Source organism: Halichoerus grypus, chromosome 9 (assembly GCF_964656455.1).
Source record: "Halichoerus grypus chromosome 9, mHalGry1.hap1.1, whole genome shotgun sequence".
Classification (NCBI taxonomy): Eukaryota; Metazoa; Chordata; class Mammalia; order Carnivora; family Phocidae; genus Halichoerus; species Halichoerus grypus.
In genome coordinates this window covers 3,690,683-3,714,468 of record NC_135720.1, presented here as the reverse complement: position 1 = coordinate 3,714,468, position 23,786 = coordinate 3,690,683, and the positions used below count along the sequence as shown (strand labels likewise).

At 41.5% G+C, this 23,786-nt stretch overlaps 1 protein-coding gene and 1 pseudogene across 9 annotated transcripts in view; one reads left to right on the top strand and one right to left on the bottom strand.

Annotated features, from left to right (window-relative positions):
• The window catches only part of PDE10A (phosphodiesterase 10A), a 577,666-nt gene that overhangs the window by 210,475 nt on the left and 343,405 nt on the right, over positions 1 to 23,786 (bottom strand). The window contains exon 2 of one of the 8 annotated variants that reach the window (XM_036122889.2): positions 14,214 to 14,341. The exons of the other annotated variants lie outside the window; for them this stretch is intronic. Within the exon in view, the coding sequence (XP_035978782.1) occupies positions 14,214 to 14,250 (37 nt within the window). The 5' untranslated portion in view covers positions 14,251 to 14,341. The remainder of the gene's footprint in view (positions 1 to 14,213; positions 14,342 to 23,786) is intronic. 8 annotated transcript variants of the gene reach the window in all.
• Positions 1 to 23,786, top strand: part of LOC118555036 (26S proteasome regulatory subunit 6A pseudogene) — a 747,413-nt pseudogene that overhangs the window by 575,442 nt on the left and 148,185 nt on the right. The window lies entirely within an intron of this gene.

Genomic DNA, 23,786 nt, shown 5'->3' with positions numbered 1-23,786 from the left:
GGAAACAACCCAAGTGTCCTTCAGTGGGTGAGTGGTTAAACAAACTGGGGTACACACATTCAGAATTATACTCAGCAATAAAAACATTAAAACAAAACCAAAACCAACAACAGAAAACCTACCTATCACAAGCAACAACTTGGGATGCCTCTCTAAGGCTTTATGCTGAGTGAATGGTATAGAATCCCATATACATGACATTCTGGAAAAGACAATACCATAGTGATGGAGAACAGACCGGGAATCACCATGGGCTAAGAATGGGAGAAAGATGCCACTCTAAAGGGGCAGCACACGGGGTTTCTTTGCAATACTAGAATTGTATATCATGATTGCGGTGGTGGTTCCATGAACCTATTTATGTTAAATTCATGGAACACATGCACACACAAAAACTACTGAGTGTAGTCTCAGTCCTCCTCATGATCAAGAAACAAGAAAGTATGAGTAACTCGCATTTAGTAAGCAGTGCTAACAGAAAGAGAAATAACTATATGAAAGACACGCTCGTCTCTACTGAGATATTCTGAGGGGGGTCAGGAATTATTCCCTGGAATTTAGATAGGTCTACCTGAGCTATCCTTCCCAACTCTTCATATCTTTTAGTTCTTAACTTTCATTCTTTCTTTCTTTCTTTTTTTTTTTTTAAGATTTACTTATTTTTGGAGAGAGAGAGAGAGAGAAAGAGCACTCATGTGCAAGCCGGGGGCGGGAGCAGAGGGGAAGAGAGAATCTCAAGCAGACTCCCTGCTGAGCCTGGTGTCCAACACGGGGCTCGATCCCAGGACCCTGAGATCAGGACCTGAACCAAATCAAGAGCCAGATGCTTAACCTACTAAGCCACCCAGGCACCCTAGTTTTTAACTTCACATTCCAGCATTCTGTCACCTGGTCTGTCACCAAGCAGGATTACTCGGTTTAGTAACTTGAGCACTTGAGTCACTAGAGAAACGCAAATTAATCAATTAGCATTATCAGTAAGGAATTGGGAGTCTTCTATAACTGAATAGGATTAAGATGAATCAGAAACCTGGTAGCTCCACCAAGTCACTGTCACACCTATATGACAGCCAGATGTGCACAAAAGCTTGTGCTAATCTAAATAAATATAATGACCAATAAAGGGACAAAACTAGTAAAATAGAAAATAAAAAACTAAATTTATTTCATAAAAGAAAGAATGCGGGGCGCCTGGGTGGCTCAGTGGGTTAAACATCTGCCTTTGGCTCAGGTCATGATCCCGGGCTCCTGGGATTGAGCCCTACATCCGGTTCCCTGCTCAGCTGGGAGTCTGCTTCTCCCTCTGCCTCTGCCCCTCCCCCCGCTTGTGCACGCTTTCTCTTTCAAAGAAATTTTAAAAATCTTAAAAAAAAAAGAAAGAAAGTGCATCACACTTTACAGAATGTTCTAAAAAGTTACCTATGAAGTGAGTAACTACAAATCAAATTCATTTTCCTAACCAAAAATTTCTATGATAAAAATAGACCCATGTTGTCAGGAAATATTCTACAAAGAAAAAAAAATGTAAAGCCACATATTTAAAGTGATTATGATTTTGTCATAGAATAATAACTATAATAAAGTCACACGGTAGAAATGCTAAGTAAACGCTGACATTTTTAATTCAAGAGTCTACATCTTAAAAGAAAAAGGCTAGTTTAACTAATCTATGAACTGAGAAAAATCACACTCATATTATCGAACAACTTCCCCAGCACTCTCTGATTGCACAGATCCTCTTGATATTTTGCAGATGTTTTACAAATATATGTGTGCTAATGTGAACAAAAAGGTAGGAAAGAGAAAGGTAAAAGTAGTGTTAACTCAAAATGTAGCAGCACTTCTGTCACTGAAAGGGTCCATTTACTGAAGTAGCACAAGAGTAGAAGAGCAAGCAGCAAGTACTTGAGGACTTTCGTGTGCCCAGCACTCTGCTAGGCACTGCAAACAAGGTTAAAGATACTGCCTCTGCTCTCAGCTTACCATCTTACAGATGGTTTTTTAAAGTTCAAAAATACAAGACAGAAACCATTAAAGGCTAAATTCTGTATCAGCAATTAAAAATGCAAAAGCATTTGGGTGCTAACAAATTATAATAGTTCCTACTTACATAGCACTTAGGAGGTGCCAGGTTCTAAGTGCTGTTCCATATACTAATCTTCCCCACATCTATCCTCCTCTTCCCCTCTGTCCTCCCTCTCTCCCCTCTTGCCCCTCCTGTTCTTCTTCCTCTTCCCTTCTTTTTCATTTTACAAACCAGACAGCTGAGGGTCAGACAGATTAAAAGATTTGTCCTAAGTCAGACAATTAGTAAACAGCAAAGGCAGAATCAAAACCCAGTGAGTTTGGCTTGACGTAAAACAATAATATAGTCTTTTTTTTTCCTTCCCCACTCAGGATTTCCAAATCCAGTGAGGGAGTCACAAAGAGCTGCGTGAAGTGTACTGACAGGGAAGTCACACAGGGCTTCTGTCAGAGGTGGTGTGTGACCTGGGTACTGAAGGACTAACGGGAGTGGCCAGAAGGGAGAGGGAAGGCCTTCAGGCAAAGGAAACAGTTCAGGTCAAAGCCTGGCCGAGTGCCAGGCATACTGCAAGTTAACTCAATCACACCTGTAAAAAACACACCATCTTTAACATGCAAAATATGGCAAAATGAGCAAGTCAAACTCCCATTCAGATTCCCACATACTGCCGGTGGGAGTATAAATTGGTACAATCATGTTGGAAAAGTGAAGATAAACAAATGCACACCCTGTGATCCAACAATTCCACCCGACCATCAAAACACACACGGTACTAGAATATGCAAGGAAGCACTACTTCCGACAGCCAAAACTGAAAACACCAAACACCCAATAATAGTAGAATCAAAAAGTAAGTTGATCCATCGGACACTGGAACACCATAGATAATGAGAACAAGTTACAAGTGCAACAAAATGCGCGCAGTGCACAAACACAATGTTGAACAAAAGAAATAAGAGGCCAAAGCGTTAGGTACTATGCGATTCCACCTACAAAAAGTTTTTTTTTTTTTTTTTTTTTTTAGATTTTATTTATTTCAGAGAGAGAGAATGAGTGAGAGAGAGCGTGCACATGAGAGAGGGGAGGGTCAGAGGGTGAAGCAGACTCCCCACTGAGCGGGGAGCCCAATGTGGGACTCGATCCCGGGACTCCAGGATCATGACCTGAGCTGAAGGCAGTTGCTTAACCAACTGAGCCACCCAGGCGCCCCTATTTTTTTTTTTAATTACCATCTGTAAGAAGTCAGAAAAGTGGTCATCCTCAGGGGTAGTAACTGGAAAGGGGCACAAGAGGAGCTTTGGTATTATTATTACCCCCATTTTCAGTCAAAGATCCAGAGGTTATTGTACTTACAATCAGTAAGTGGTAGAAATGGCATTCGAGTCCAGGTTTACAGAATTTTTAAAAATACACAGCCACAGGTTAAAAGCTTTTTCCCTTCCGCGCAAACATTCATTATGAAACCATTCCCAATCTCTCCCTATACTCTCTCAAAAGACTCAGTAACTAGCTTGTCTTAAAATTACTTTTAAAATCCTTTTTCATAATCATTATCAGCCTTTTCTCAATAAGGATATAGGGGGTTCAAGCGATAAATAATCCAGGATCACATAGCTAAAAAGTACTAAAACTCGGATCCAAACCCAAGACTTTCTGAATCCAAATACAAAGCTCTCCCTACTATATTATATATTACGTCCCCATCTTCCACTTTATCTTATGGCCAGTGATCTATTTATCTGTTTTGACCTCAAGATTCTGGTTTCTTTGAAAGTCAAGATTCTCTAACTTATTCACCTTTGTATCATCTGCTCTAAATAAAGGGCCTAGCACACAACAGGCACTCAGTGAAGGTTTTTAAAAGAACTAAGTAGTTAACGGGTATAATTTCCTCCAAAGATAAAAAATAAAGGTTCTATTATACTGTGTAGGTGCTTATTAGTTGACTCAACAAATATTCACCAAATGCCTCCTGTGCCCTCAGAAAAACCTTGACATTTTCTGGGGAAAGAACTAAAAACACACTATTCTCTTACAAACTTTATAGGGCTATGCATGTCCAGCAGAGTAGCTGTTAGAGACATGTGGTTCCTGAGCACTTGGAAAGCTGCTACTCCAAAGTGAGATATGCTGTCAGTGTAAAATACACACTGGCTTTCAAAGACAACAGTACAAACGAAAGAATGTAAGAGATCTCATTTAATGCTCTTTAACTGATTACACACTAAAAATCTCATATTTTGAATATATTGAGTTAGATTAAGCATATCATTAAAATTAATTTCAGTTACTTTTTTAGTAAATTTGAACTTACATATATGGTTCACATTCTGTTTACACTGGACAGCACTGCTCTGAGGACCAACTTTTTTTCCTGCTTATTCAAGATCTTTCCCTTAACTTAGACTATTAAAATACACAGTGAGACTACCTGACAGCCCATGCATCTGCCATCCTTGGTCCTGGGCTCCACGTGAAGCAGTGAATTATTATTTCTTTCTTGCAAGAGTATTATGAGACTGGGTGAGTATTCAAAGGACATGTCCCAATTTTGCCAAACTTAAAAACTGATTTTGACTTTACTATTTTTAAGTGACTAAATATCATGTGTAAAACAAATAACACTCTTGATTTATATAAAATGAGGTATATCAATATATTTCTTTAATATTTTTAATATCAGTACACTATCTCATGTGACTATACTGAAAGCCTTGAGGTAGGAAGGCCTGTTATTCTTATCCTCTTTTCTGATAAAAAACCTGAGACAAAGTAAATGATCTGCCCAAGAATGTAAGGCTTGTCATTGGTGGAGTGCAGACTCCAGCCAGGTTTTCAGACCCATCTTAGTGCTTCAGAGTAAGTGATTACTCTGTATTAGTTTCCTGGAGCTGCTATAACAAACCGCCCCAAACCAGGGGCCTCAAACAACAGAACTTCATTCTCTCACAGATGCGGCACCCAGAACTCAGAACCGGCAGGGCCACCTATGCCTCCAAGGGCCCTCCGGGAGAATGCTTCTAGCTGCCGGCCTCTCCTGACCTAGAGCCTCATTACTTTACTCTCTGCCTCTCCTGACACCCTCTCCCCATCACACTGCTAATGCCTCCTCTCCAGGCTGTGTTATCTCCCTCTGCCTCTCTCTTTACAGAGACACCTGTTGGATTTAGTGCTCCTCCGAGTAATCCAGGATGAACTTTTCAAGATCCTTAACTTGATTACATCTGCAAACATTCTCTTTCTGAATAAGGTCACAGCCATAGGTTCTGGGTTCAGGACATGGACACATTGGGGGTGGGGGGGTAGAAATACCATTCAACCCACTATACCTACCTTTAGCCCCTAGGGTTTGAGAGAGGATGGTAATACACATTATATGCATTACATTAATTTTTACCAGGGACTTTCCCATTTATCTTGATTGTTTCTCTAGTGGGTACAACTACGTTTAAGCATTAACAAGAGTGTAGTCATACCTTTGCATGTTTTAGATGTCCATCAGATTAATAGTCCTTTTTTTACATGTTCATTTTTTTAAGCATGATATTTATGCAGTTATTAAAAAGATTCTGCCTTTAAAAAATTTATAACTAAGTATAAGATGTTCAGAAAGGAGAGTTTATTAGTTTGCTTGGCAAACTAATGGCAGCTTGGCTCTACCCTCCAGTTCATAAGTCCTGGCTTTTGTTCCCAGGAATGGTAAAAACAAAACACTCTGATGATTGATTAGGGAAAAAGTAAGAATTTGGAGTCAGGCAGACCTGGAACCAAAATGTTGCCTCAACATTTGGTAACTGTGTGACTTTGGATAAACTATTTAATCTCCCTGGGTCTCAGTTTTATTTTCTGTTTGATAAAATAACACCTGCCTGATGGGGTTTTATGATCATTAAATAAATAAAAAAAAATTTAAAAAAGGAAACCATCAGCATTGCGAGGTATCACCTTAGCTTCCCTGCCCCAACTTCCTTCTCAGATTTATGCTTTCAGTCAGTTGGTACCTGGGGTTACATCACAGAGTAAATGATACTTAGAAAGCCCAACACACATCTGTTATGTACAGCCTTAAGCAAATCTATGGTCTAAGAATCTGAATTTACTAAAAGGATGAGTTATCTGGGCACCTGGGTGGCTCAGTCCTTAACCGTCTGCCTTCGGCTCAGGTCATGATCTCAGGGTCCTGGGATCGAACCCCGCATTGGGCTCCCTGCTCGGCGGGAAGCCTGCTTCTCCCTCTCCCACTCCCTCTGCTTGTGTTCCCTCTCTCAGTGTCTCTCTCTCTCTGTCAAATAAATAAGTAAAATCTTAAAAAAAAAAAAAAAAAAAGGATGAGTTATCATATACTTTACAAAAGGTTCCTTTGCTTTACAAAAGAATTCAACATTTAGGTTTACCTTTAATACCAAGCCAAATCTGCAAACGTCTGTTAAAGATTGGCTTGCTCTGCAAATAGCATATGCCCAATAAATATTTTATTTAAAAAGAGTACACCTGCAGGGCGCCTGGGCGGCTCAGTCAGTTAAGCATCTGACTCTTGGTTTCAGCTCAGGTCATGATCTTAGGGTTGTGAGATCGAGCCCCGCCGGGCTCTATGCTGGGTGCGGAGCCTGCTTAATCTTCTCCCTCTCCCTCTATACCCTCTCCCAAGCGCACGCACTGTCTCTCTATCTCTCTCTCAAAAAAAAGAATACACCTGCATAAAAGGAGGCAAATTTATGGTTTCTTACTAATCAAACCTTTTCTCTTACTATAATTGGTGCCACAAGTAAAGAATACAGTTTGACTTGCCAAGCTGGAATCACAAACCTACAATATGGATGAAAGTAGTTTTCTTCAAAGAAAGCTGAACCAGACACAGCTTACTTTGGATGATCTTTATTTGCTGATGTTAATTAATTAACATTAATTAATGTTTTAATGTTTTTGCTAATTTAGCAAAATTAGCAAATTTTGTTTTTGACGATACTATTGGTCTTAAGATATTTTTGACCCACATATCCTGAAACTATTAAAGTTAAATAGGGTGGAGAAAAGTGCCATCAGGAGAGTATTTTTAAAGGCAGCTTGGCTCAGGAAATAACACTGACAGTCAGTGACTCAGGACTGCATTCTACATGCTGAGAACACTGAAAATAGGAGGTAATGTAAAAGGGTGTATAGTCCAAGGTGACTGTGTCCTACGGCAGTCCCTGCAAACCAATAAACTCTCCTTTCCGAACATCTTATACTTAGTTATAAATTTTTTAAAGGCAGAATCTTTTTAATAACTGCATAAATATGCTTAAAAAAATGAACATGGGAAAAAAGGACTATTAATCTGACAGACATCTAAAACATGCAAATGTATGACTACACTCTTCCTAATGCTTAAACGCAGTTGCACCCACTAGAGAAACAATCAAGATAAATGGGAAAGTCCCTGGTAAAAATTAATGTAATGCATATGATGTGTATTACCATCCTCTTCCAAAATTACATACACGAAATTACAATTCCCATTATTCTGCTATTTTACTATCAAGAAAATAGTATATCTTATCTAAGATGAGTGATGTTTTCAGAATCAAAATCAATCTTCTCAAGTACTACTTAATTTTAAAATAGGAATAACTAAATTTTCTTTAATAAAAGTTATAAGCTGCCATTTCAACCCAAAAGAGCCTTCAAAGTTTTTGCTGAAAGACCTAAGCTATGTAGGATCTTCAGTACATCAATTTTCCAAACATTGACTTAAGTCTCTCTCCACAATTAGCATGATCTTTGAAGGCAGAAACTACATCGTATTCATCTTCTTATCCCCAGAGCCTGTAATTACTGTTGATTCTTGTTAGTATAAAGCCAACACAAACAGTAAATTAGCAAATACTGAACCATTCATCACCCCCAAGGCGAAATACAGGGTTAGGTTCCTCTGAACTTCCAGTCACAACATTTTCATCAACTGATCAACACACAACCTTGTTTCATGTGTGGGTCTACTTAAAGGCACCTTATTTAATATATATTGTTGATCCGTTAACATTGAGCTCACTGCCAACAGCATTCTAACTCCTGCCTGAACAAAGCTTGTGTAACATTTGTATTTTCTCCATAAGGCGCGTCACAGCCTTTCTGTGCTTAATTGAGAACAACAGATAGCACTTCAGGACTATGCTCGGGGCCATTTTAAACAGCCATATCACAAATAAAAAGCAACAACGAAATAAACATGGCATTACATACACTGCAAAAAGGACTTGTTTACAGTAGGAGAACTGAAACAAGAAGGCGGAGTGCTGCATTGTTGGACCTCAGCTTGGAATGTGCACATAGGATGAGTCATATTTTCCGCTACTCTGTGTATGCACATGTCCACAAATGACAGCAAAAGCATGAATATTGATTCTGGGGTCACAAATAAATCTTAGTGAGTAGGCACTTGCAAATACAGAATCTGCAAATAATGAGGACTGACTCTCTTTTCACATAGTAGGCATTTGATGACTGTTTAAGATTTCAATGAGTAAGTGCTCCCATTACTTCCAGTAACTTCATTATTAATAATACTTATCAAAACAGTGTTATTCTTTTGATCCCATTTAGGACATGCCTGTTTTACACTGAACCCACTGGGGCGGAAAGCTACATACATCATGACCCAGGATTGTTAGCAGTCAAGCTAACAACCTGAGTCTGTGGGAATCAAGTCCTCTGCAGACAGGTTACTTTCTTTGTTGATTCTACTAGCTCTTCCCTGATAAATATGAAAACACTGAACAGCACATTCCATACAATTCTGTTGGGAAACTAAGGAATCACGTCCTGCCAACAGACTAGAACAAGAAATTACACACCACTGAGATACTAAAAACATTCATTCCTATGCTTAAGCGTCAATCTCACTGCTATGAATAAAGTTATTACTGAGGGGAAAGGAAGGTCAGAATGCTGACAGAACATAAGTCCCTTTCACACTTTGTCCTTGGAAAGACAGTTCTCTAATTGGTGACGGTAGCCATTTTTAAACACGAGATACCCCTGAGAACCATGATACTTCACCTCTTAGACAAAGTGATCTTACTCTACTCTTGAAATGAGTTCTCATTCACAAGTGCTCAGTACCAGTTGATCTGCCTGCTATGTTTGTCTCAAAATCCAGTCATACTACATGGTGCAGCAAACACAAGAGTTTTCTACCACATGCTCCCAATACAGCTTTTCCACTTCAGATCATGTACACGCCCCTCAACTTGCTACCTTGCTGTCAATGTCTTGCCCCCTCAACAAAACAGCTGGAGTTCTTAACAATCAGGGGGCCACCTTCTGCCTGGTGACTAAGGAATGCCGTGATTAGGAATACAGCATCGGAGCTCTGCACACTGTTCATGCAAGCCCACTGCACAGAAGCAGTAAAGCACCCTAGACCCGGCTGCTTCATCTTTTTATCACAGAGAGATTTAAATACAAACACAGCACATCGGATTTCTTGAAAGTTTCATGAATGTCACCTCTTAGTTCAAAAACTCTAATTCCTGTTTAACTTACAGGATAAAATGCCACCTGTTAAAGACAGACCTGCCAGGGTTTGTCTCTGAGCTCTGCCACTTCCCGAGCTACTGAGCGTTATTTAACCCTTCTGTGCTTCAACTTCTCTCTGTAAAGGGAGGTGACCATTGTATCTGTACCTGAACCGGTCTAAGGATTAAGTGAGGACGGCAGATGAGAACCGCTCACAGCAGCATCCGGTAAACGTTAGCTGTATCACCGACACATAAAGACAAAATGTTAGTTTGTACAGTAGTTAAAGACAAAATACTGTGCTGCTCTAACAGTGGCCTCCACAGAATATCACAGCTTAAGAACGGAGCTGTAGAAATTCTGTGGCATTTCTAAATTCCCAAGGCACTTTTTCAGCTTCCTTGGTGACAAAAATATACATGTTAAACAGATAGTCTTGGTTCTAATTGGTTGTACACGCTGATTATTGTGATCTATAACTCTCATTGCCAACTTTATTCAGTTGGCGTGTATTTAGAAATGCAAGTTTAGGTGATAATGCAAAAGTTGAATTTCACTAATCTGAGCTGACCTCAGAATTAGTAACTAATAATTTTTTATATAAAATGAGCTAGGCTAATTAGGTTTACAGATCTTTCATTTTGATATGGGCACCTTGGGCTCCCTTTTTTAACAAGGCAGGCATAAAATTACAGGTTTGAATGTTATCTTTCCTCCTTAGGATTTCATAACGAGCCATTTACATAGCTAAGCAGACATTTCACCGTACGACACACTGCTCAGACTTTATCACCACAATGACAATTTGGCTCTACAACATGTCTGTCTGGATTTTTTTTTTTTAATCAGTAGAAAGACTGTTTGGCATATGCACCAGCAGATCATCACCAGTCTTGAATGGTTAAATCTCAGGAATCTACTATTTCTCCATATTTCAGTGTAAATGCCAATATGTTGAGACAAATGGCCTTCCAAATGTTAAGTGTTGCTGAACTGATCCCCATCCATGGTCAGTCTTTCCCCTTCCCTACAGGTTCATAAAGATAGGGAGATATTGATGACAATGTATATAAAAGCTTTTTTTATAAAAGACCACTGAACTACCCCTTTCATTAATTTTGCCACACTTATTTTTTCACAAAAAATACCAAGTGTGAAGCCTTGTAAGGGGTAACAAACATATCATAGAATATCATGCATAATGAATTAAACATATTTTCACTAACAAATATTCATTTCTGCCAAACAATTCAGAAATAATGTTAAACTGTTTAAACAGACAGGAATCTGGCCTACAGTCAAGAAAAGCAGTAATATATTTAAAAAAGAAATACTTCAGTAGAGCTGCTCTTTTAGACAAAGAGTCTTTTCCCGCTCTGGCACAAAATGTGGGAAAGGAGCCAAGGAGCTACTTATCAGCTGTTTGACATCAGAGGAGGACTGTGTGCGTCAGCCGGCCCAGTAGGGACCCCTGGTTTATGGCAATGGCTCATGTGCTTCTTATCTTATCAGTCTACAGTGTCTGGCACTTCAACCCCTGCTGTGTGAACCTAAGAGGAAGGGAGGTGTGTAATTGTGAGGGTAGGGTGTAGGCTAAAGTTGTGAGCTAAGCAGGTTTGCACCACTTATTAACAAAACAAACAGTCCAACATATTACATTAATTATAATAAAAGTTTTTGCCCTCAAACTCAACCTTAAAGAAAGTATTTTTTTAAAGATTTTATTTATTTACATTGGGGAGGGTATGTGCTATGGTGAGCGCTGTGAACTGTGCAAAACTGTTGAATCACAGATCTGTACCTCTGAAACAAATAATACAATATATGTTAAAAAAAAAGAAGAAGTACATAGCAGGAGGGGAAGAATGAAGGGGGGGAAATCGGAGGGGGGGATGAACCATGAGACGATGGACTCTGAAAAACAAACTGAGGGTTCTAGAGGGGAGGGGGGTGGAGGGATGGGTTAGCCTGGTGATGGGTATTAAAGAGAGCACGTACTGAATGGAGCACTGGGTGTTATACGCAAACAATGAATCATGGAACACTACATCAAAAACTAATGATGTAATGCGGTGATTAACATAACATAATAAAATAAAAAGATTTTATTTATTTATTTACTTATTTAAGAGAGAGAGAGCACAAGCGGGGGTGGGGGGGAACGAGACAGAGAAGCAGACTCCCCGCTGAGCAGAGAGACGGAAACAGGGCTGGATCCCAGGACCCCAGGATCATGACCTGAGCAGAAGGCAGACACTTAACCAATTGAGCCACCAAGGCGCCCCAAGAAAGTGAGTACTTTTTTAAAAAAAGGTGCTCTAGCTCTATATGACAACTTCCTCTACTTATGCAAATATATGTCACAGTTACAGCTCCAGAAGAGTAATTCCATTATATTCCATTTAGAATAAAGAGAAAGCAATCTGTTAGAAAATGTACATGTAACACTTACATGAGCTCCATTAAAACACGTGTTTGGGGGCTGAGAATGAAATTAAAACTGCTTTCAAGTGTTCATCAGTGTTTTATCTCTAAAAACAGATCTCTAAGATCTGAAAGGTGGGCAGAGGTACACGCAATGACCAGGTGGGGCTCAGTCACATCACTCAAACCAGGATTGAGAAATTCCTGAAGAGAAAAACTGCCTTATAAAAACTACCCACAGTTAATTTTTAAAAACGGTTGATTTAAAAATTACCTTAATTTTTAAATATTTAAAGAAGCATCATATTTGCTAATTAAAAATTTTGCCAATGTAATAAACTTGTATTTTGAATATCCAAGACCAAACATTTTTACTAGTTTCGATTCAGCTTGTATGTTAAATAGTTCTGTATTAAAAAAATTATGATGCATTTATACCTGATTTACAGCTATCTCAAAATACTGTACTTTACTTCATAAATTACACCATCTGCCTGGTTATACAGCTAATAAAACAGATTTACAAAATTACATTAAACCTACTGTTTATTATTCCTTCAAGCTTGCCTGTTAAATTAAAATAAATATAATTAATTTGCACCCAGATACTGCTCTGTATAGGTTGGAAGTCACAATGTTATAAACCATGAAGAAAAATTGCTCTCTCCTTCCAGGACAAAAATTCCCTCACTGACCACACCTTCTGCTATGGGCTGAAAGGTAACCCCCCCCACAAAATTCACACTGAAGCCCTAACCCTCCATGTCATGCTATTTGGAAATGGGGGGCTCTTGGGAGGTGATTAGGTCATGAGAGTGGGGCCCTCATGGTGGGATCAGTGGCCTTCTGCGAGGAGATGCCATGTGAGGACGCAGCGCAGCACGAGGAGGGCCATCTGCAAGCCAGGACGAGAACTCTCATCGGGACCTGGAACAGCCAGTACCAGGATGACCTGGACTTCCAGCCAGGACTGTGAGAAATGAACATGTGCTGTTTCAGCCCCGCAGTCTAGGGCACTTAGTCCCACCAGCCCAGCGGACTAACACACCTCGTCCTATCCTCTCATTCCCACTGAGTCTGCTCTCTGCCCCCCTGGACACATCCATCCCTGCTCACCTGCCTTCTCAGCCACCTGAACTGACTTCCGCCTCCCCACCGAGTTTGAAAACCTTCGCCAACTATTGCAATGATGCCTTAGCTACCACCATAGAACCCCTTGCTCATCCCTGCACGAGGTAAACCCAATCATCCAATTCCTCCCACAGGCCTTTCCAACTGTTTGGACTAAAACGCGTGGCTGTGCCAATTCCTTTATGTCTCCCTGACGACTCCCTGTACCAGACATCCACACGTATCATCATCTCCCTGGCACAAAGCTTGGCCTTTACTTTCCTGAAAGGCTCCTTCACTTTTCCTCTCCGACATCTCTTGGAACCTTTACCCGACTTCCATGCTCTCCCTCGTTCTCCCTCGCCTCCACCAGCTCTGCCTGAAGGTCAGGGGATCCACATGCCCCTCGCACTCTCAGGTCTTCAAACTCGCTTTCCCCCCTTCTCGCAGACCTCTAAGATGCTCAGGCTGCCCCCATCCTGAAACAACGGCGACACAACCTCCCGCAAGCCTGGTAAACTCGTCACACATTCCAGGTTTCCCTCTTCCACCGTCAGACTGGCCGTCCAGGGCTTACTGCGGTGTCCTTCACTCGGATTCAGCCTTCATCACCACACTGTGACAGCAGTCCCCAGCATGGCGCTGAAACTGCTTTGGGAAACACAAGCTAAACCTTCCTGGACAGCTAAGTGTCATGAGCTCTGCCTTCATCTCCCTGGACTCGGCAGTTTCGGGTCTTACTAGCCCGCCCCTCGCTTTCTGGATACTTTCTCCTACGTAACACAGCAGAGGTCAGTTAGCCTACAATCCACTTGCCTAAAGCAAACAAAGCATTCAACAGACCAACCATCGCCCTGAGACAAGTCAAATGAAAAACAGCCAACTACAACTTCATAGAAACCTTTAAAAGCTGTTAAAACTAACCCGTCTGATACTAACGCTGCAAACTTTTTAACACAAGGAAACCCTGCCAACCATGCGGTGGGGAGTTGACTTGATGTCCAAAAATTTCAGGGTATGAATGAAACTAGTTTCAGCCAATTGATAATTTTGTGATAAACTGGCAGATTAACACTTAGCGCTGCAAAGTACTAGTTTGCTATCTACCTAAAAGGCCCTTCCGAGTTTCTTTTGCTGACTTAGAGACTCTACTCACCTGTTAAAATGCTGGATTTCCTCTCTTCTATCCTCATTCTACATTCTTTTCCTTCAAAGTCTTCTCTACCCCCATGTCTTCAACTGTAACATCTCTGTGCGTGACTTCTATATCTATACTTTTAGCTTCTAAACAAAAAAACAAAACAAAAAAAAATGAAGTAACTATCAGATAATGGACACCTTCCCTTCTCGAATCTTGTCCCTCTTGGGGACCCACCTCTAAGAGCAGTCCCTCCACCAGCTGTCCAGGCTCCACATGGCAGCCACCCTGCAGTCCGCGCTCCCTCAGTGCTCGCTCCGGCCCTGCGAGCTGCCGAGTCCCGCTCGGATGACCTCCACAGCGCTCCTGCGTCCTTGCGGCCGCTCCCCTTCCCACCGTGGCTGCCTCTGGTCGGGACCCCGGGAGACAGCACCTGCCTGTCTTCACATCGGGGAAGGTCGCCGTGGCCACTTCGGGACACACCCTGCCTGGACCACTCAGCCACGACAGCAGTCTCAGCGCCCGCCAGCCTCCCGGCGAGCCACCGCACAGGAAACGCCGCTCTCCTGCCCGTGTGCGCACCGGGCGCCCGCGGAAGCACCTACCTCGCCCCCGGGGGAGCGAAGCAAGGGGCCGAGCAGAGCGGGAAGAGCAGACGCGGGCGTCCTTCAGGGTGTCAACCAGGCGCTCCCCTCATCCAGCCCGGAGCCGCCCCACCTTCGGGCTTCCGGGTCTGGACGCGTTCGCCTTACTGCAGCCGCAGGGCACCCCGAACTGACGCGCTCCTAGGAGGCGGCCCTCAGCCTCCTCCCTGCGCTGGTCTTTCCGACTCCCGGTCAGTTTCTCTCCGCAGCACCTCCTGGGGACCGGGAAACAAACCCCGCCCTCTGGGCTGGGGGGCCCCTGGGGCCGCGCACCGACCCTCGGGGAGGCCGGCCGTCGCACCGCACGCTCCACGCGCGAGTGCCTCAGGGCATTCCTGCACGGCCTCGCGACACCAGGAACCAGGGAGCCCGGCTGGGCGGGTGTCCCCGAGCCGGTCAGCGACCCACGCACCGGCTCCTCGCCCCGCTCCCTGCGGGGTCGTGCCAGCTGGCCCGGCCGCCCCCCACAGCTAGGCCTGCACAGACCCCACCTGGGCGCCCTTCACGCCGCACCAGCCAGCCGCCTCGCTCCCCTGCCGCGGAGGGGGCTGCGAGGCACTTCCGGTGACGTCACGCTCACGCCGGAAGTGCAGCCGAGCTGTCCTCGCAGACGTGCACCTCACCGAAGGGGACCAAGAGATGACACCGAGGCGTCTTCCTCCAACCGAAGTGGGCACGACGCCTCGAGTCCAGCACCCTCAGCTAGAGGGTGGGCTAAAGAAACAAATCCACCCGCAAGGCTATTTAAAGGTGCAACCGCCACAGCTCCGTGCCCCTGCCACGCCTCCTCCCACCTCTTCTGGCCTCTGTCCCCTCACCCTGGCTGCAGACAGCGCGCACGAGAACCTGCTTCGGGAAGCATGGGGATTGCACTCCGAGGGCCGCCAGCTGCGGGTGGAGCGCGGGCGGTCGTTCCGCCGGACGTAGCACTAAGCGCTGGGGTCCCCGAAGTGGCGGCGTCGCGGCGGTGCAGAGAGCCGCAGGCCCCCGGGAAGCCGGCCGCGCGTCTCTTCTTCCCCGGACCGTGAGCTGTCAAGGTTGTTTTTAAATGAGGACTCCTTGCTCCTCCCCACAAGGATCCAGGAGGAGCGCCAACTTTATTAAGATTCTCTTTTGTAAATGCCGCACCCCAGTGAAACGACCGTATTGTAGGGCAGGAGCAAAGTGCATTTTAGCCAATGGACAGTACTCTGTTTCAGATTTATATTTAAAACTACAGCACAATCAGCTCCGCACGGTCTCAAAACAAAGTGAAACACGCTTGAGGTACGGAAGCGCCTCCATGACCCGTGGCAAGCACAGCCTTGTCTCCGCTCCCCCGGGCTCTGCTCCGACCCTCAGACCCCAGCTCTCTCCCGCCCGGTGTGCCCGCCCTCCTGCCTCTGCCCTGACGTGCGCGATATGAAGTCACTGTCTCCGACTGATTTCCACCTGCTTCTGCCTTAAAGCGCTACCTGCTGACACGTCAGCCATGCTCGTGCACCTGGCTGTGCCGGGTGGTGGTGAGATGTTAGCGCACCAGGGTCCCGCCTCCAGGTGCTCGTGGCAGTGTCAGAGACCGCAAGAGCAGAGTGTTAGAACAGCTGTGAGGAGGCGAAAAGGAGAAGGGAGAGAAGCGCCAGACTTCGCAGCTGACTAACGGCGGCCCGTCCCTGGCGAATGAGAATGAAGGCGAGCCCCAGTTTTCCAGCTCGGGAAGCTATGTGCATGGCGTACCCGCCTACTGAGAACGAAAATGCGAAGTTCAAATTTGGAGGTGTTAAATTTTACAAAGTTTACTAAGTTAGAAAAACAGATGATGAAAATAAATTATTAATTTCCTTTTTAGATCCACTATGGTGACAGTAAGGGAAGAAAACCAGGGGGAAAAGGCCTGTCAGCTGTCCAGCTCTAACCGTCCGTATCTCTTAGCACTTGTGAAAACAGAAACATGGGGTTGTCTACTGAAGCCTTACGACGGAGAGGAACAGCTTGGACCACTTAATACTAATTTGAATTATCACCCCACTTTGTCAGAGGGGTAGTACTACGGACTATCCAAAATTCATATGCTGAAGTCCTAATCTCCAGCGTTTCAGTACTTAGAGGTGAGGCCTTTGGGAGGTCATGAGGTCATGAGGGCAGAGGCCCCATGACAGGGTCAGTGCCCCAGAAGAGACAGGGGACACTATCTTTCTCTCTGCCCGGGGAGGGGAATGGAGGAAGGTGGCTCTCACTCGGAACCCAAGCAGCCTGCACCTCCGGAACAGTGAGACATACACGTCTGTCGTTCAGGCTGCCCAGCCTATGGTATTTGTTACCGCAGCCAAAACTGACTAAGACAGAGAGGAATGAGCATATCACTTAAAATTTATGATAAACAGAATAAACAAAACTGAATTTCTCATAATGTGCTGCTAAGGCATTCAAGCTTTGAGAATTTTCCTTTGATTATTTTGATGAGCAAAAGTGCTAAATCCTACTTGGGCTTAATTTATTCCATTTGGCACAAAGCGTTTGAATAGCCCTAAGCTGATATCATATTTAAAACACAAAAAAGGAATCAATCAGTCATTCTGAGAGGAGCAATGACTAGAAGTCCAAGGACAAGGAATTTTGTTCTGGCAATTTCGTTTATTTGCCACATAAGCCTAGAAAAATCACTAACGGTAATTTTAGTGATTTTTCTTATCCCTTCCCCCAACTATACATCTATTTGTACATTCAACAACTATTTTTGAGCACCAACAATATGCTAGGTACTAGAAATCTAGAGATGATAAAAACGCTGTCCTTGCCTCTTACTCAAGCTGAGGAGACAAGCAAATAAACAATAACACACAAGGATAAAAGACGTTAGCTTTGCCGAACCCACCTACTCCCTGGGGCTGTTGTAAAATTTTAAAAAACTAACTGGAAAATGTATTCAAAACATAAAGCTCCACACAAAGTAAGGTGCCAATTATTTAAGGCATATATATGTTCACCAAAAACAGATTTCTTCATGCAGGCTGTTTGAGTTGTCATTACTGATCTTAATAAGGTATCTAGAAGTACAACGCGATACAATAAAAAGTAAGTGAACTGCAGCAAAAGCATTCATTTAAAGTTAATGCAAGGTTAAAAAACCAAAACCAATGGAAAAATAAAAACTATATGGTGAGAGCTTCGTAAGTACACAGAAGCCTATGTTTTAAATCATTATACTTCACAATTCTGTCAGTTTAATAAGTTAAAGATCTGTATTTCAAATTAAGTACATTTTTCTAAGGTGAGTTTGTCCTTATCAAATGATCTAACTGTCAAGTCTTAATAAATCTACTTATGTTTAAAAATGAAATTCAACAAAAGGTTGTTGAGAAAGCATACTGAATATAAAACTTGAACTCAAGAACAAAAATCACCATATATATCAAAGGAAACAACATGGATTCATGAATCATGGGAATAGACACCAAAAAAACCCCAAATTTTATTCTTTGGGGATTTTTATTAGCTATATAGTCAAGTATAGATGATCCTCTCTGAACTTTCATTTCTTGCACTTCCTTTATTTTGTTGATCTTTTCAGACTGTTATACATTGAAAAATTAAAACAGTCTAAAAAAGGAATACATTGAGAAGTCCCATTCCCACCAGAACCCCTCCCCCCAACCAAAAGACACACAACTGTGTTTTCCTAGGTATCTTGCCACTGTTCCTTCATGTAGCAAATAATGAACTATGGTGAATACAAGCAAAGCATAGCAAATGTATCCACCACCAAGTACCAACCTTCACAGCTGCTTCATTTATGCAACTGCTTGTGGTGACAATCGTCAACATTGGTTGTGTGCCTGCTGTGTACCAGGTACTATTCTAATGACTTTCCATCTATTAAATCATTTAATCTTCAAAATAACCCTATGATACATCCGCTATTATGTCTACATTTTACAGAAGAGGAAAAGAAAACTAAAAGCTTAACTTGCTAGAGTTTACACAGCAAATAAGTAACTGAGCCATGTTTCAAATGAGCCTTCAGATTCCATACTAATTCCCACTCTCCTACTACTTCTCAACCTTACTACTTCCAACAGTTTACGGGTAAAAATTCAAATACTGTGGTAGGCCCAAAAATGACCTCCCAAAAGATAGCCATGTCTAATCCCTGGAACCTGTGAATATTACTTTATGTGGCAAACATGAAATTAAAGATTTCGAGAGAAAGAGCTTAGCCTGGATTATTCCGGTGGACCCCAAATGTTATCACCGTCACAGTATTGCACACAGCACTACATCTGCTCAAGTAATTTGCTTCACAGGAAAATGGAAAGAAAAAGACAAGAGTACATATTGTTTTAAAGTATATATGGGAAGAAACCAATTAGAACAATTCAACATAGCAAACACTCGGCTCTTAAATTTTAGTTCAATAGTTAAATCACTTGTCCTTAGCAGCAGTTTAAGGAAAACAAAATGAGGAATTTCCTTAGGCTCTCAGGTCTTATAGGGATAAGTTATTTTTGCTATAAACTTTTAGCATTTATTCCCTAAGAAGATGAAGAAATTTCCCATTTAATTCACTGTTTCATTTTATTAACACTAGCAGAACTGATGGAAAATTTAATCATTGCATGTTTCATCAAGTAAAAATTGGAGGAAACCTAGCAGTTAGTAAATTCCAGGCCCACCCATATTGATTGAGGGCCAAATGTGAGGAAAACTCCAGGCTAGTACCTTAGAAGGGAAAAGACTGTTTATCAGGGCAGGCAGGAAGGGACCTTATTTTCATAGAGCACCTGAGAGCAGAGTTAGAAAAGATTCAAACACATGCAGACTGCTACTTAAAGCTTTTACAAACAGCATTAACAAATCTACTGAAATTCTTGTATTTCTTAGAAATAACAACTAACAAGATTTGGTCAATCTTATAGTAGACAGCATAGAATGCTACATTTAATGTAGCCATAAAAGGCTTCCTCCACAAAAAGCCTTTCTGGTCCCAGTTTGTCAGATTATCATGTATGACCTTGGATGAGTTGACTTTAAATCCATCAACAAGTGTTTCAGGTAATTTGGAGGTTTCGCCAAAGTTAACATATGAATGATTTATTTCTTTTCCTCTTTACTGATGCATATGACAGAAGAACTAAAGCATAAGTACTTTGCGAAAGTGCTGCTTTGTTTTTAAGACAAGACATAATTTTCACATGTCTTCCAGGAAGGAGGGACGATTAATTCTGCCTCTTTAGAATTCCGGTTCAAATGACAGAGGTTAAATGAAGTGAAGCACATCATAAAGGTCTTCGCACACAGAAACACCCAGAAAACATGCTGCCAGGTAACTGTCAGAGCCGTGTAGGTCTCAGAGATCCAGCAACCAAAACGGAGTTTCATTACTGCAAGTACAAGGCTTTCTTTACATTTTGGTTTTGTTGCCACTCCTATAAAACTAAGTGACTCTATTCTATTTTAACTAATATTAGCCTTTATATATATTTTTCATATTATCAACCAGAAATGTATCTTCCATTCTTAAGATAATTTATGAAGTTGCTAAATACTGCTGTAAAAACTAGATGGCTTCATTTGTTTGTTTTTTTAACTATATGTCTATATATTTCAAACTAAGTTATTATAATAGACACTAGGAGAAAAGATCTCCCCCATCCCCTCAACCTTGGCTTAATATTAGAAAAAGGTCTTGGTGGTATTAAACTATTGGGGAGTGAGGGAAATAAAGTTAGCTTTATAATTTTGCTGATTCCCCTGCCATCAAGTCAAACATATTCCAAGATAATATGAAGTAAAACGCCTTCATTTAAGATTTGGATATTTGTGCAGACACTCAATATGACTTAAAGCATTGTGGGGTTTTTTTGTGTTTTTTTTAAAGATTTTATTTATTTATTTGACAGAGAGAGACACAGCGAGAAAGGAAACACAAGCAGGGGGAATAGGAGAGGGAGAAGCAGGCTTCCTGCAGAGCAGGGAGCCCGATGTGGGGCTGGATCCCAGGACCCTGGGATCATGACCTGAGCTGAAGGCAGACGCTTAACAATGGAGCCACCCAGGCGCCCCTTAAAGCATTGTTTTTTAAGAAAGTATAGACATCTAACTCAATTACAATAACCATGATGAAATCATAGATTTTTACAGTTATTTCCCCTCAATTAACAAAGTGTTTAAGTCAAAATAAATTAGAAAATGAGACAGAGTTGCTTTGCCCAGATACTTTCTCGTTATATCGTATTAGTCGTCTGGATTATAAAAGCAGTAAAGCAAGAAAAGAGGTATTTTTATTGGGAAGAGAAGGAGGAGCAGAGGGTGGAGTGAAAAGGGGGGGAAACTGAAAGACTGCATAATTCATTATAAATTAGCATGGTCAAACAGGGAATTGCACTGCAATCTTCTTGTCTATAAATCTTAATAGCCAGCACAAAGGGGGCTTTTCTTTCCAAGCCCAAGAAATAGCTGAATACATTTTGCCTGACAAGTATTTTCAGCGTGCCTTTGCTATTTTTTCAAGGCAGAACTTGGAATGAGGTTTAAGTTTTATACTTGACATAAAATTGGTGCAATTATACTCAGTGTCAATGTAGAAATTATTTGTTTATTGTTTTTGTTTTGCTTTGCTCTACTACAGTAAACCTGTGAGTACTGGCTGCTGTCTCTCACGCAAAGCCCAGGGTCTCCAATAACAAGAACCACAGCTGTATGGAATGGGTTGCCAGAGATCTGAACCACCACAAGCGTTACTCATCGGGTCCGGCCCTGCTCTGCAATCTTGGCCAAAAAGCAACGTCAAGTTCACCTCACACTTGGGACACACAAATGAAGAGCTTAAACAGCTCTTCAAAAGATACTTTAAAATGTTAAAAGTAGCTGTTGAGTATAAAGTAGCCTGACATCAATGAAGAATATAACCTACCCGAGATTGCTTTCAATGGGTTTTATGCTATTTGCCAGAAGAAAGGAACTTAATCCACAAAGCTGGCCCATTCATTCATCAGTGCTTTTTATTTAAAAGACTATATTATGTGTTCATAACAAAAAGATCTCAAATACCTATTTTAAAATACAAAGAGACAAAAATGCTACTATCGCACAAAAAAAAACATTCATTATAGCATAATCGGTCTTAATTGAAATCCCCACATATATATGATAAAGTTCAAAACGCCCTAATTAGGAAAGTTGATGATTCAATATTCTAAAGTGAGAAAAACCAGCACAAATGAGGTATCACAATAAGAATTTTTATAAAAATCAAACAATGCACATATTGACTGTTGCATCAGCAAAATCTACAGCTAATATTAAGACATTACACTAGTCACATTCAGTATCTTTAAAGCCTTATTAGTAAATATTTATGTTTTAATAGATTTTCATTATAACTCAAGAAATTTTAAAATGGCAAATGTACTCCTAAACTATTCATCTTACAAGGACACTAATATTATGAGTCATGTAGGTCATTTTGAGTAAGTTTAGGATGCAAAGAGTATCAAGTCAAAATTCCAGACACAATGAAAACCTTCCTCAGGGGCACCTGGGTGGCTCAGATGGTTAAGCGTCTGCCTTCGGCTCAGGTCATGATCTCAGGGTCCTGGGATCGAGTCCCGCATCGGGCTCCCTGCTCCTTGGGAGCCTGCTTCTCCCTCTGCCTTTCTCTCTTGCTCTGTCTCTCGTGAATAAAAAAAAAAAAAAATCTTATAAAAAAAAAAAAAAAAAAAGAAAACCTTCCTCAGATTTCTTGTGTTATCATGGGGAGCTTGGGTGGCTCAGTCGTTAAGTGTCTGCCTTCGGCTCAGGTCATGACCCAGGGTCCTGGGATTGAGCCCCGCGTCAGGCTCCCTGCTCAGCGGGGATTCTGCTTCTCCCTCTCTCTCTGCCCCTCCCCTCCACTTGTGTTCTCTCTCTCTTTCAAATAAATAAATCTTAAAAAAAAAAAAAGATTTCTTGTGCTATCGTAGCTCACAAAACAAATTATTCTAAGTGAGCTAAATCACCAGTAATACTTGTAGTTAAGATGAGATTCTTACCAAATTATACTAGCCTATAATACATACGCTTTCTATTAATTGCTTTCTACACTGATTACTTGATATAATTTTTTTTTTTCAATTCCTGGTAACAAAGAACCCTATGGTATTGGATTTCAATTGGAGATAACATTGTTAAACTTATCATGTAAATATATATATTTTTAGCTAATACACTAAAAATCCCTCAAAGAAATAACACCCAAGTTGCACACCTAGTGCCAAGTCTTGGATACCAGATACCACTATCATTAAATAGGACCAGGGCTCCTCGGAGAAATGGCTGATTCCCAGTCTGAGATAGGAAAGCATAAAGTAAATATGGAAAAATGTGTGTTAGAAGGGCAAGAAATACCTAAGACTAATGGGAGATATGTGAAATGGACTAAGGAAAGGATTTGAAAGGATTCATACTGGCCAAATCTAGGGCAGTTTGAGGATCAGAAATAATGTGTACAACAATGGATTGTAACACATTAAATATAAAAGGAAAGAGGATAAATATGATAATTTGTTATTATACATTGAATGTAAAAGGAATTCATGAGTCCATATTGATATCCTAACAAGGAGTGGAGGCAGGGAGCTCTTCTTTATAGGATAATTCAAAACTTAAATGAGGAAAGAAGAGTACAGTTTTTCAAAAAAAACATCATTCTGTAAACCTCAAAGTAATAATTCAAGCAAAGATAATCAATGAATGCTAAAACCACTTGAATAACTGGGTGTTGAGAAATATGATATTCACACCATCTCAAAGTATCATCCTACAGATTATTTATTACAAAGGAGAAAAGATACCTTTACGGTGGAGACATCTGGCGGACACCAACTGAACCTAATGAGCAATTTAGCATCACTAAAAATAGAACTGACATCATGTGATACAGTGAAAATCTGTGCTAAGCTGCAGAGCCATATACTGAAAGAGAAGTAGC